Source organism: Camelus bactrianus, chromosome 1 (genome assembly GCF_048773025.1).
Source record: "Camelus bactrianus isolate YW-2024 breed Bactrian camel chromosome 1, ASM4877302v1, whole genome shotgun sequence".
Lineage (NCBI taxonomy): Eukaryota > Metazoa > Chordata > Mammalia > Artiodactyla > Camelidae > Camelus > Camelus bactrianus.
The window spans coordinates 56,022,345-56,035,787 of NC_133539.1; the positions used below are offsets into that span (position 1 = coordinate 56,022,345).

Below are 13,443 nucleotides of genomic sequence, written 5' to 3' on the forward strand. Positions count from 1 at the left end.
TTTACCTTGTGTTTTGCTAAATACTTGCAAAGTTCTGTGCACTTTATGCTTCAGGAGCTACCCTCAATAAGGGACTAGAGCTGTGTGGTTAGTACCCTGGCTTTCTGGCACTTCAGTGGGACAATTCTGAGTCATATTCTACAGAGTACTTCAGAGGGACCTCAGTGGAATGAGACCCAAAATGATAATCTGTTCATTAAAATTTTCTCCCATTTTCTGACTTCCCTCACTATGCCTTCTATGGTCTTCTCCCAAATAAGCTACTTGCACTTTAAATCCTTGTCTCAGGGTCTGCTTTTTGGGAGGAAGAGGGAAAGGGATCTAAGCTAAAACATGGGGAGACTAATATTTACTATACTGTGTTGTTGTAAGGACTAGAATGTGTAAAACTGCCCAGCACAAAGCTAGGCACATAGCGACTACTCAAAAAGTTATAGCTATTGTTATTACTATATGAGGCTTAATATTACATTAATCCTTACCACATGGTTGGTGTTAGCAGGTTCATTTTAGAGCCAGAGAAACTAGGTCACTGAGAAGTTAAAGAAATAGAGTAGAGTTTCCTGGGAAAGGTGGTCTTGAGCTATGTCTCTCTCCCTTGGGCCTTGGGTCTTTTTGGGGCTCTAATTTGAACTGGAAGAGCTGGTGTGTTGGCAGTGGGCCCATGAGGGTTCCTGCAGCTGAGAAGAAAGGCCTCTGACATGTCTGTCCTTGCAGGCCTGGACCCCGCTGGACCGGAGTATACCAGAGCCAGCCTAGAGGAGCGCTTGGATGCTGGGGATGCCCTCTTCGTGGAAGCCATCCACACAGACACAGACAGTGAGCAGGGGTCGGGGAATGACCAGAGGGAAGGGCCTTGGAGGCTGACATTTGTCTGTGTGGTCCTGGGAAGAGGCCCTTTCCCTCTGAGCTTCTGTTGCACAGTGAGGAGTTTACCAGCATGATTTTGAAAGTCTCTTCCAGCTCTGTCGTTTTCTGAAGACTGAGATGAATTATTTCATTTTTAGCCAGCAGCAGGCAGGATTCTCATTTGTGGACCAGAATTGTTTTTTGGTCATGAGTCTCTTTGTGATTCAACACTGAACCTCTTGATGAGGTAGTGCTTGGAGGGTGCTTCTGCCTGGCAGACATACGGGAAATTCGTAATGCTTGTTTCAGGGTAAATATGCCTGGCCCCAGCAAACTGGGGCATTCCACTCCTGGGGCAGAGGCTGCTGCTAGTCAGGATTTGCCTCCTCCCCAGAGGATGAGCCAACCAGCCCTCATCCAGTGAAGAATGAGAATTGCCTCCTCCAATAGTGACAGGCCAAGGCAAGAACCCCTAACTCTGAATCCATCATAACCAAATTAAGCTCTTCTGATCAACTGGACAAGGGGGTGAGCATTCTTCCTCATTTCTACTGGATGTCAAACACCCACAGAATCTGGTGCCAGGTCTTGTGCTCAGCACGTTGGGTAAGAGAAGTTACATCTGTCTCTGACCAGAAGAATTTGCAGTTCAAGTGAGAGATCGCCATGTCTGATTCCATCTGATCAGAAGCTTTCTCTTAGCATCCAGAACTCACAGATTTATGATTCTGGAGTAAGCTCATGCCGTCATGTTATTCAACCCTCTTTCCCACTTTTATTTCACAGATAGGAAACCAAAGCCCATAGTCCTCTGCTTAGCTATTAAGTTAATTAACCATGTTAATTGACAAGGTTAACCCTTCTGTTCCTGAATTTGCTAAATAGATGACTCATTGGTCCCATTTACCTGAGCTGGGCCTCTCAGTCCCCTTCAAAGTTGGAGCCTCTTCCTAATGTGATTTTTTTAAAAATCATTCCATTTATTCAGTTGGTCTTTATTGAGCTATGTAGCAGGCACTGAGAATAATGTAATGCAAAAGACACCAAATAAGATCTCTGCCCTTGTGGAACTTACAGGCTAATTGAGCAAGCATTCATTCACTTATTCATTCAATAAATATGCATTTGGCACTCACGTGTGCTGGGTACTATGCTGGTGTTGGGGATAGAGCAGAAAAAGGACAGGTAAAGGCCCTGTTGTGGTGGAGCCTATATACAAGTAAACAATTCCACTCTGTGATTATGGTAATGAGGGATATTGGCAAAGGGTGGCTTGGCATGGGGTGCGAGGTTTACTTCAAATAAGATTATTGAGAGAAGTGTCTCCAAGGAGGTGAGAAGTGAGACTGCGAATGAGAATGAGTCAGCACTGGGAAGAGCTGGGAGATGAACATTCTAGGTGGAGAAGACAGCAAAACAAAAGCCCTTTGTTGTGAGTGGGGCAGGAAAGAGAACCGTGTGGTTAGAGTGCAGTGAGTAATGTGCTGAATAGGTTGGAGAAAAGGAAGCAGGACCAGGCTGGCCACGGCAAGGAGTTTAAATTTTATTTTACAATCAGTGAGAAGTTGGTGGCAATTTGGATATCCTTAAAAGATTACTGTGGCTTGGTGTGCAGAGAATGGACTGCAGGTGGGCACTAAGGGAAGACTGGAGGCTCGTTAGAGGGTGACTGATGGCCTGAGTAAGAGATGATAGTGGCTTAGGCAAAGGTGGTGGCAGGAGAGACAGAGAGAAGTAGAAGGATTCAAAATGTATTTTGGAGGTAGAGCTGATGGGACAGATGCTGGGCAAGGATGGGTTATTGCTTAACCCCAGGACAGATGACATTAAACAAATAATACACAATCAGTTGCTTACAATAGTGATAGATAATGTGAAGGAGGAAATCGGGGTCTTTGGCAGCTGAATCTGACCCAGTCTGAGGGTCAGATATGGTTACAATGATGAGATAAGATCTACAGTCTCTAAAAGTCATCTCTTTATAGCCAGATTATATTTCTGCTCAGTCAGAAAAATACAAAAATGTGTGAGAGACTATAAATGTGACCCCAGACATACATATCTGAACTGTTGCTTGAAGCAAAATAGAAACTATTCAACAAGGAAATTTACTAAGCTTATAACATTTACTGATTCATAAAACTTATGTTAAGGATATTTTTCTTGATTTTATTAGGCAAATGAGTATCTTCTTACGAATTTATTCTTCTGTTCCTTTAAGCATGGCAAAACCCCTTTTGAAAACAATCTGAGGGCTCATTCTGCAGTCTCCCAGCACTTAGGAGTGAAGTGAGCACCCATTCAGCACAGAGAGGGGGTGGGCCCCCAAGGTCAGCCTTCAGGCTCTGCTGCCAGTGAGCCCTGCTGTGGGACCTGGAAAATGGGCCCCTGCAGTGAGAAGGTAACAGGGTTCTCCTTTCAGATTTGGGTATTCGGATTCCTGTCGGACATGTGGACTACTTCGTCAACGGAGGCCAAGACCAACCTGGCTGTCCCATCTTCATTCATGCAGGTCAGGAGGCCAGAAAGTGTTGGTGTTTGACTACTTCAGAGACTGTAATTTGCCAACAGCCTTCCTGTTGAGTCAGCCAATGTGGGCCACAGTGAGCCTTCCTTACAGTGTCCTTTTCTCTATCCCATCAGACTTACTCAGCACTTACTGAATGGATGTCTTTCGAGCCCAGGAATTCTGGTGGAGGAGTGCTTGAAATGAAGAGCCTGCTCCACATTTAGGCTGCCCTTCCCACTTCTTAGGCCCTGCTGTGATCTAACATCACTCAAGCCAATAACTACTACTCTTCCTCGGCCATCCTTTGTGGCATAGTTCACACTAGCTACATCCTCTGAAGAGCCTCACTATGGCAGAAGCAGACTGATATGCCAAAGCTAGCTACCTGAAGGATCAATTCCTACCTCACTATTTCCCCAAACTTACTGAATTTAAGTTCTTCAAAATTGTTTTCAGGATAATCTTCCTGAATACATTCAATGAATATATATTTCTTCTATTTTAAATATATTCTTCTGGAATGTCCTTTTCTGATATATTCATTGACTATATTCTTCTTAGCCTAATTTTAAATAATATTAAATGTATCAAAAGCTAAGCATTAAAGTTATTTAGTCTTCTTATAGTCTTCTTATGACTATAACCAGCCTATCAACATTTCATACAGGAATTTTATCTTGATTTCTGTTTACTGTGTTTTTAGTCTTTTCCTGCTTTACCAAAATTTTAACACATTAAGGATTCTTTTGACAATTTTGTTGAGTATCCACTAATCCAAGTTACCAAATTTACTGATTTTCCAAAAACATGTTTCTTTTAACAGTTTATAAATTTTTCAGCAATTCTAATCAGATGATATGGTTTTGTTTTGTTTTAATGGCTCTTGAAAATTTCTGTGACATTTTAGTTGGCCACTTTTCATTTTTTCTTCATAACACAATTTGAGAAGGGTTTAGTTTGTGTTTCCCAGCTCCCTGTTGCAGATAGTAGGAGGTTGGCTGTAGAGTGTGTCCAACCACGGGGGAAAGGAAAGTCAACACAAAGCTTACACTTGGTTGCTGGTCACAGAGAGGGGGGTCTCAAGGTGATGGAAGAGTCTGAAGACTCTTCCTTGGAGTTATGGTTCACTATAGACCTCTTAGCCCTGGCAAATTCATCCAAGGTGAATTTTTACAAATTTTTAATTAGTCAACAATAACAAGAAAACCAAATGTTTGTTAAATTGGGACATTTGGCAAATTCAGTGTTTCAGTTATTTGGCAAGGTGGACCTCAGCACACTGGCTTTCAGAGATGGACTGTGAACTGCTGCTGACTCTCTTGATTGTCTTGTTGCTAGGCTGGGTAGAATGAGGTTTTAAAAAATTGGTTGTGTGGGTGATGCTGAAGAAGGTAAAAGTGTGCAGGCAGATACCCATGTTGAGAAGTGGGGTCAGGATTGCCAACTCTGTATGCTCCCATTTTCTGAAAGAGAGCTTGCATGATCATGGAAGAATGGGTCTCAAATTAAGCAATTTTCTTGGTAGATTAAACTTAGTTATCCCAGGAAAATTAAAAGGAAAAGAGAGTGTTGTAACCATGTTCATTCATTTTTTTTTTTAAATGTGGCTCAGGGGACATCCCATGTATTTATAGCCTGTTGGAATATAAAATTCAATAGAGTTACAGTAAGTGACATGGAGGGAGTTTCCATTTGTCTTGAACCGAAACCTTGGTTGTGTTTTTTCGCCCTCTTCAGGCTACAGTTATTTGATCTGTGATCACATGAGGGCTGTGCACCTCTACATCAGCGTACTGGAGAATTCCTGTCCACTGATGGCCTTCCCTTGTACCAGCTATAAGGCCTTCCTTGCTGGACACTGTCTGGATTGTTTCAACCCTTTTCTGCTTTCCTGTCCAAGGATTGGTAAATGCTACCCCTTTGGCTTCCTTTGACAATTTGGGAAAAGTTCAAGTCTTGTCACCTCTTTAAGTCCTGATCTCCTATGATTAAAAAGTCTATCCAAGTTGGGTTAAAATTTAAGCAATGAGTTGTTTAGCCTGTTCTCACCTGTAAGGTGGCATTTAGCTCTCTGTGTCCCACGCCTTGCCCTCTGTACAGCAACGTGATGCCATACTCGCTCTGCACACACCCTTCACACACATACAGCCTCAGGCCTGCAAGTCCAGCCTCAGGATGCTCTCTAGAAGCATTGGTATAGTCCAGAGCCCCTGCACCCAATCTCAGACCAGATGCTTGCCAGAAGTCTTCCTTGCTAGGCTAGCCACTCTACAATTCCTGATGGACTCTAAATCAAGGAGCTACAGGGGAATCCCCAAGACTGGCACCCGTGGCCCACCTTAGAGGCATGAGGCCACATGCCAACTGGAAGAGTTCTTAATTGTTGATTGGTCTGGGCACATTCCTGGATGATCTAGTCTGAGGAGAAGGGATTGGGAAGGCTGAGGGATTTGGCCTCAACTCACCCTGTGCGGATCATTGCTGTGAATATCCTGAGGTCATCTAGCCTGAAGGGCTCCAGAAAAAAACTCTTTGGTAGTGTAAATGGTTCCTTCTTCTTTGCTATCCCACTTCCCATTCCTGGCTGCCACTCAGCACTGCAGCAGCCTGTCATTGCTTATATGAATGAAATGAATATCAGCTTGACAACATGTTAAGGTAGAGGTAGTTTCCCATAATAAAGCAAATCAACATTTACTTCCTACTTATCGGGCATATGTCACTATTTCCCACAAATGTGATGGACCAGATGGTGTAACAACCACTTCACACTGTCTGCCCAGCCTCATCTCTCACTACACTTTCTCTTTTCTCCAGACACCCCAGGAACGCTAACTACTCGAACTGCCTAGAGTATTCATGTTTCCTCACTCTTTGTGCCTCTACCTAAACTGTACTCTCTGCCTGGAATGCCTTTCTCCGACTTGTCAACCCCTGTTCTTCAAGCCAAATACTTCCCTGTGCTCCAGTGCACAGGATACAGATGCCATTAAAACAATTGTCATGTAGATTGTTTTGCAAGATGGAGACATCGTTTCAGATTTGTGACAAATAACCTCCTGGGAATGGGCCAGATAATGTAAAGAATGTATTTGCTGTATACTTGTTTATTTACCCCCATCTGGACAGAGTTGAATGTATCCCAGGACTCACTATAGGGCATAGCACATCACAAGCATACAGTGGAGTTGTCTGTGGAATGAATGGGTGCAGGAGTTAATCAATATGTGGCCTCAGGGCTCTGCTGTCTTTGCGTCTTTCTTTCCAGGGCTGGTGGAACAAGGTGGTGTCAAGATAGAACCACTTCCCAAGGAAGTGAAGGTCTACCTCCAGACCACTTCCAAGGCTCCATACTGTGGTGAGTAGGGGGAAACACAAGGCTCAGCTCTGCCAGTGTGCTGCCCGGCTGAGTCCAGGGCTCCGGCTTGGACAGTGTCCAGTCCAGCATGGTAGCCGAGGTGGGAGCTGAAGAACTGAGGCAAAAATGTCATGGGATGGGAGAGGTGGGGGGCAGCAGCTACTGGTATTAGACAGAACCAGAACTTTTCAGAACACATTGCTCTACAGATGAGAACTTGGGGGCATCTTACTTTACTGTCTGTATACCAATCCTAGTTCCTCCCCATCCCGCCATGGAAGTCTGCCTTCCGGTGTGGGTTCTCTCTAGAGTAGCATTTGGGGGTACCTTTTGGACTCCTCCATTCTGCATACATGTTCCCCTCCTTGGTGCCTGTCCTGTGTGTCTCCCACTCTGGCAGTCTTCCTAGGTCAGAGTCCATGAGAAATACTGAACCCCACCTTCTGGCCTATACATATACCAAACTGTTCACCATGGTTCCTGACCACTTCATTTCATTGAAGCTAAGATGCCAACGATTGTAAAAGATATTGATGTGAGAGATCAGGGTGTCTTAGAATCTCTGAAATACATTACAGCTGAACCATCCTCCTTCCTGTGCTATTGGCATCTTGACTTCCTGATTTATTATCCTGACCCTGTCTGGTTTGTCGTGTTCAGCACAGAAGTATGCTGGTTTGGACGGGAAATTATATGACCATCCCAATTCTAACTGATCTTCTGATAAGCTGGTGTCTAGTGTTTGATCTTTGTGTCCATAACTTCCTGGTACTAGAAGGACTGTTGCAGTGTGAGATGGAGCCCGAAGCTCAGACTCTGTGGTCACCCAAACCTGGATTTGAATCTCAGCTTCTCCACTTACCAGCTGTGTGATCAGGAGCAAGTTCTTTCATCTTTTTTTTTAAATTTAATTTTATTGAGTTATAGTCAGTTTACAATGTTGTATCCTTCATCTTTTTGAAACTCTATATCTTTATGTGGAAAATGGGAACAATAACAGTACCTATTTCAAAGAATCAATTGTGAGGATGAAATAAAATACGTACTACACAGGCAATCACCAGCACAGTGACTGGAACTCAATAAGTAGTAATTCCCTTCCTTCTGTCAATGGGAGCATTTGGGAAATGAGATGAGGGTGTTTCTAACTTCATGCCAGAGAGAATTCATGGCTATTTTTTTAGGAATAAAGTGGGTTACAAGAGTCAACCATAGGCTTTTCACATACATCAACTCATTTGACAACCCAACCCTGAGCGGTGATGTGCCCAAGACTGCAAAAGTGGGTGAAAAAGTCAGGATTCATCTCCAGGTCTTCTGACTCCAAAATCTCCACTCTTTCCACACCACCACCTGCCTCCACACTCGCGTCTCTGTCCTTCTTCTGGGAACCTACTTTTTACAGCTGTTTTTCTCAGTTACTCCTGGGTCCTTGCTGCCTCTCAGAGATCAGCCTGAGGGGGGATACTCTGTCCAGGTCAGAGGCCATGCTGTGGGGACCAGACATCCCACTTCTACTTCCAGCTTCAGGGCAGCTTTGCTGCGGCCTGAGCCAGCTCCTCCCTATCTGCACAACCAGGAGTTCCAGCTGCAGGGAGCCTGAGGAGTATCTGGACGTCAAGGGCATTTGAAGATCCCTGCTGAGGGAGATTCATGGAGCCAGAATTTTTCTGTTTCATATTTGTTGTGAGACCTCCACTCCATGCCCCTAGAAGTATGGCCATGTCTGTTCAAAAACCTCAGAGAAGCACAGAAGGAAAGAACACCTCAGGCATGCTCTGAGCCTTCCATTCTGAGCGTCAAAGCTGGGACCCTCCTTTCCTGGGGGTCCAGGCTGCCCACCTGGTAGTCCACTTGGCAGCTCCTGCTCTCAGTCACTCTCAGGCCTCGTGTCATTGGGCTCCCATTGCCCAGCACTATTGGCCTGCCTCGGCCTCAGCAGTGCTCACTAGGATAGTGGTCACCCTTAACCCCTGCCAGGCAGGCACCAGCATGGACAGAGAATCTTCTCCAAATAATCATTTTTCTAACAATATTACTTTTCTCATATAGAGCAACGTTTCACACAAAGCATTTTCTCTCTGTTACCCCATGTAATCCTCATCACGTTCTATGAGGTGATGTTTGGGGTTATTGATTATAGATAAAGAAATTGAGATACAGAGAGGTTCAACGACTTAGGCAGGGCGACATAGGTGGTAAGCAATAGGGCCGGGCCTTGGATCCAGTTCCCCCGACACAGCATCCAGGGGCCATGTGTTGTTTGCCATGTCATGCACCCACGCAGGCTGGATTTCACTGCCAGTGTCACCCACCCAACGTTAGCAGACCTGGCCCTCCTAGGGCTTCCAGGGTAATCAGAGAAGAGAGAAGCAGAACCGCAGGAAACTTTCTTGATTAGTGAGTGATACCTGCTGGGGAAGGAAGAAGCCACATAACATATCAAACTCAGCCCAGAGAATCAAATTCCTAAAACTTACGTAAGTTAGCTTTTATTCACATTGCAGTTATCTACTGCAGGTAAACCCTTGCCTGTCAACATTACAATCTGTGTCCATAGTAAACAACCAAGAAGGATAGAAGGAACCCAGCATCTGATGTTTTCCTCTGTGGGGAGGGAGCATACAGTGCTCTCTTGTCCTCTTGTGGGTTCTTGGCAGTGAGTCCTGTTACTAACCCCATGAGCTGAGATGGACCACAGCCCTCCTCCAATTTAGTGCTGAGTCTACCTAAACCCACTTAATCCCTCCTCCTACTATTCGCTCATAAAACACAACAAATGAAAAAGTATAGACAGGGCAGAGATGAAGGACTGCTTCTCTAGCTATGTCCCAGTCACCAAGGAGTCTGTGAAAATGCTCTGAGACCAGAGTCACTGCAGGGTGCCACCAGATGGGCTTACCCCTTAATAAGGAAAGGATGGGGTGTTGGGGAAGCGGTAATCCTTCTTAACCTTTCTTGCCAGAGGGATAGCAGGTCCTGGGGTATCACCGTGAACCAGGCTGCTCACCCAGTCTGTGTTGGCAGTACCAGCTTTGAGAGCCCCAGTGTCTGTGCAGTTCGGGATGGGGGAGATGCCACACACACAGGCACTCAGCCGCCACAGGAAGGACAGTAGTCATTTCTGCACACTCAGTGGGTTCCCTGACACTGTGTGTATGGTGAGGGTGGGAGGAGTGTTGCTATATTTTATGAGTTAATTATTTAGTATAAAATAGACCCTTTTTGGTTTTTTCAGAATCACACCGTTAGGATGATGTCACCAGAGAGGAGTGGGACATTCTAGGATTACGAGTAATAATAAAAACAATCACATGTTGAATGATTAATTCCTAGGCATAAGCACTGAGGGCTTTATATGTATTAACTCATTTAATTCTCATTCAGACTTGTGGGATATCTGTATTTATTATCCCAGTTTACACTTGAGGAAGCTGAGGGCCTGCGACAGCAGGTAATTTGCTCCAGGTCACACAGCTGCTAAGAGGTAGAGTGAGATTCCTAACTGCCCTGCTGCTCTCTAGGGCTTTCTGTGCATTGACCCCAGTGACCCCTGGCCCAGTCATCTGTTCTGCTTTGTTTTCCTAGTGCATCACAACCTTGTGGAGTTCTACTTGCAGGAGCCGAGAAACAAGGACACCTGTATCACAGTCACCTTCCTTGGCAGCAATGTCACCTCGTCGGTCAAGATCACCATGTACGTAAGTGTCCCACATGGCTGGCCTCTCTTCTTCCATTTACACACATGCATGTATATCCCAGGACAGGCACTATGTGACCACTGATGGGTGGGCTGAGCCGACTGGGCTGGGGCAGCAGTGGAGAGGGCAGCACCTACCACAGATGGACCCACAGACACATGCTGGGCAACTGTCCCAGGTTCAGGATCAGTACTAGGTTCAAGCATAGTGTATTCAGACAATAACAGATGAGCAGGCAAGCAGCCATAGTGGGGTGCCCTAACAGGTAGTGAGTTACTGAGAATTGGGTCCCTGATAGGAAACAGCATCAGGAATCCAGGCAGGGGGCATCATGGATGTCAGCAAGTAGGAGGGCCTCCGCCACCAGCCCAGGGAGGGCTGGCCAGACCCTGGGAAGTACCCACTTCTGGACAGGTGGTTGGGTGGAGTGCAGGGGAAATGGGGAGGCGGGTGGGGGAAGCAGACCTAGGCTGTTATGGGAACAGACTCCCAGGCCCTCCACATCACTGCCCGAAGCAATCTCCCACCTATTCCAGGAAGCCTAAGAATGTGGTTTGCAGAAGGATGGTTGGAGCCCAAACAGGCCCACGACCAGTGCCCATATGTAGAAATGGACAGTTGTCAGCAATGGCAGGTGCTATGAGAACAACTAAGAGCCTGATGGAGTGTGAAGAAACGATGTTTGAGTAGAAATCTGAAGGAGTCGCAGGATCCTTCGCCCCAGGTCAGGAGTTGGTGAGATATGACACTGGGAGTGGACAGTAGTGGGGCAAGTCATGGGGAGAGGAGGCTGGATGAGCAAGTCAGGACCAGACCATGTCGTGCCTGGAAAGACAGGTTGGAGGTTTTAGTTTTTATTCTGAGAGCAGTTTGGGAATTTTAAGCAGGACAGTAACAGGATCAGATTTGGATCTGAAAATAGTTCTCAGCTTCAGCGATGGCTGTCAGGGAAGACAAGCTTCTGCTGGGAGGAGCACATGTCTGGGCTCCCAAACACCCTGCAACCAGCCAGGTCTCCAGCTCATCCATGCCACACAGCACAGTTTGGCAGGCAGCCAGGACCTCAACATAGATCTTGTGGTGCCCACGTGAGCCTAGCAGATTCTAACTGAATAATTTTCATTAGGTCAGTTCAAAGTCATGTTACTTCCACAAGGTACATGTTACTTCTGTCACCTCCTCTCCAACCCACTGGTAGGTGAGCCAAAACTGGCAGGAGTCATGTCAATGACACACGACTCTGGCTGCTTGTTAGAATCACCTGGAGAGCTTTAAAGAATGCTGACAGCAAGCCCCACCCCGGGCCAATTACAGGAGACTCTCCAGGCATGGCCTCAACCATTACACTTTTAGAAGTTTCCTGAGTGATTGGAATGGATGTCCACTGATTCCTTCTTCTTTCATCCCAAAGATACTTGCATTACTGTTTTGAAGAAGGCAATTAGAGCATGATTATCTTCAATTCTTTGGTTTTTGTTTCCTCTTGCAGAACAGAAATTGAAAAAGGGGATGGGGGCGTTTAATGTGTGGCCTTTCCCTTACTTTCTATAACTTTGTGAAACCCCAAGATTTCCTGCCAATTAGGACATTTACCCGGGCCAAGTCCCCAGGCCACTCATTCACAATGTCCTTTACAGCCATTAGAGTTTTCAAGCTCTCCATCCAAACAACCTCTTAAAGTGAAGAGTCTTCGTATATTTTCCTCTGAAATACTTCAAAAGACTTCTTAAGTTAAAAAAAAAAAGGAGAGAAAGAAAAGAAATAAAAGAAAAAGAAAGAAAGAAAGGGAAAGAAGGAAAGAAAGAGGAACAGCTTTTAAACAAAGTTTCATGGGATCTTTCTCAAAAGGACAAAACAAACTGTATGACTAACTCTGGGTTAGAAAGTACAAAACGAAGACATTTCATTAGTCTGCAGAGGTCAGAAACGAAAGGGAAACCATGCTCAGCTTAGACAACACTGAGGAGGGGAAAATAGCACCCTCCGGGCTCTCCTTCTTTCTCATAGTCCCTCTTTCTGAGTCCAGAGGGGACTGGAACAGGCTGGCAGAGCAGAGGGGAGGGAGCCAGGGCTTAGACCTAGTGCTGTGTGCCTCCAAAGCCACAGCTGGGAGGAGACCACACCTGGACTTCAAAGCTTGTTGTTTGTTCGTTTGTTTCCATCTACACATTCATGCTTACTCTAAAATACAGTAGACAGCACAGAAAATTCTTGGAACTGAATGCCTGGGAAGAAGCCTCTACTTCCAGGTAGATGGACCTGAGAATGAGATCTTCACCAATCTACAGTGAGATCTGCACTAGCTAGGACACTTTTCCAGATACGAAAATCCAAGAGCTACTATTTTGCTGCAGGGTCCACTTACTTACTTTAAAAAATCAACGCCTATTTTCTGCATCCCGTTCAAAGTTGTTGGGGTGTGGGCCAAGGGTCTGGTGAGGGTGAAGCAGAGGATTGTGGTGCCCACCTTCTAGGAGCTAACTGACCAAGCTTCCTGCAGAACCCCTACGAGCCAGGGGGAGGCAAAGGACAAATGTGCTCTGCAGGCAGGGCGAATGACTTAAGCAACAGGCTGCAATTTAAGGTTTATCCATGTTGCAGCATCCATCCAAGCAGCCTCTTAGAGTCAGAGTTTCCTTCTTTTTAAAGGGTGAAGAATACTCCATGATGTGTGTAAATGCTACTTTCCCTTTCCCTTGCAGACCTAGACAGCAACGCCATGGGAAAGGAGTCATCGCTCACCCCAACCCTCAGTGCCAGATAAACCAAGTGAAACTCAAGTTTCAGGCTTCCCACCGGGTTTGGAAAAAAGACCGGACGACCATTATCGGAAAGTTCTGCACTGCTCCTTTGCCCGTCAATGACAAGTAAGCTCATTGTCCACCCCACCTCAGACACACCTGCAAGGACCAGTCCTGACCTTAGATATGGTATTTGTTGATGTGTAATCTCATCAAGATGATGAGCTTCTTTGATGTAGAGATGACAGAGACCCAGGGTTTTCCTGAGCCTCCTGCAGGGCCATC

At 45.6% G+C, this 13,443-nt stretch overlaps 1 protein-coding gene across 7 annotated transcripts in view; it reads left to right on the top strand.

Annotated features, from left to right (window-relative positions):
• The window catches only part of LOC105081593 (ADP-ribosylhydrolase ARH1), a 40,151-nt gene that overhangs the window by 25,861 nt on the left and 847 nt on the right, over positions 1-13,443 (top strand). For 3 of the 7 annotated variants that reach the window (XM_074364095.1, XM_074364098.1, XM_045507213.2), the window contains 6 exons: positions 718-819; positions 3,272-3,361; positions 5,096-5,263; positions 6,627-6,716; positions 10,305-10,413; positions 13,120-13,284. In XM_074364095.1, coding sequence (XP_074220196.1) covers positions 718-819; positions 3,272-3,361; positions 5,096-5,263; positions 6,627-6,716; positions 10,305-10,413; positions 13,120-13,284 — 724 coding nt within the window. Of the gene's footprint in view, positions 1-717; positions 820-3,271; positions 3,362-5,095; positions 5,264-6,626; positions 6,717-10,304; positions 10,418-10,953; positions 11,142-13,119; positions 13,285-13,443 lie in introns of those variants that run through there. The other 4 variants (XM_045507215.2, XM_010970852.3, XM_045507217.2 and 1 more) reach the window with 4 other exon arrangements.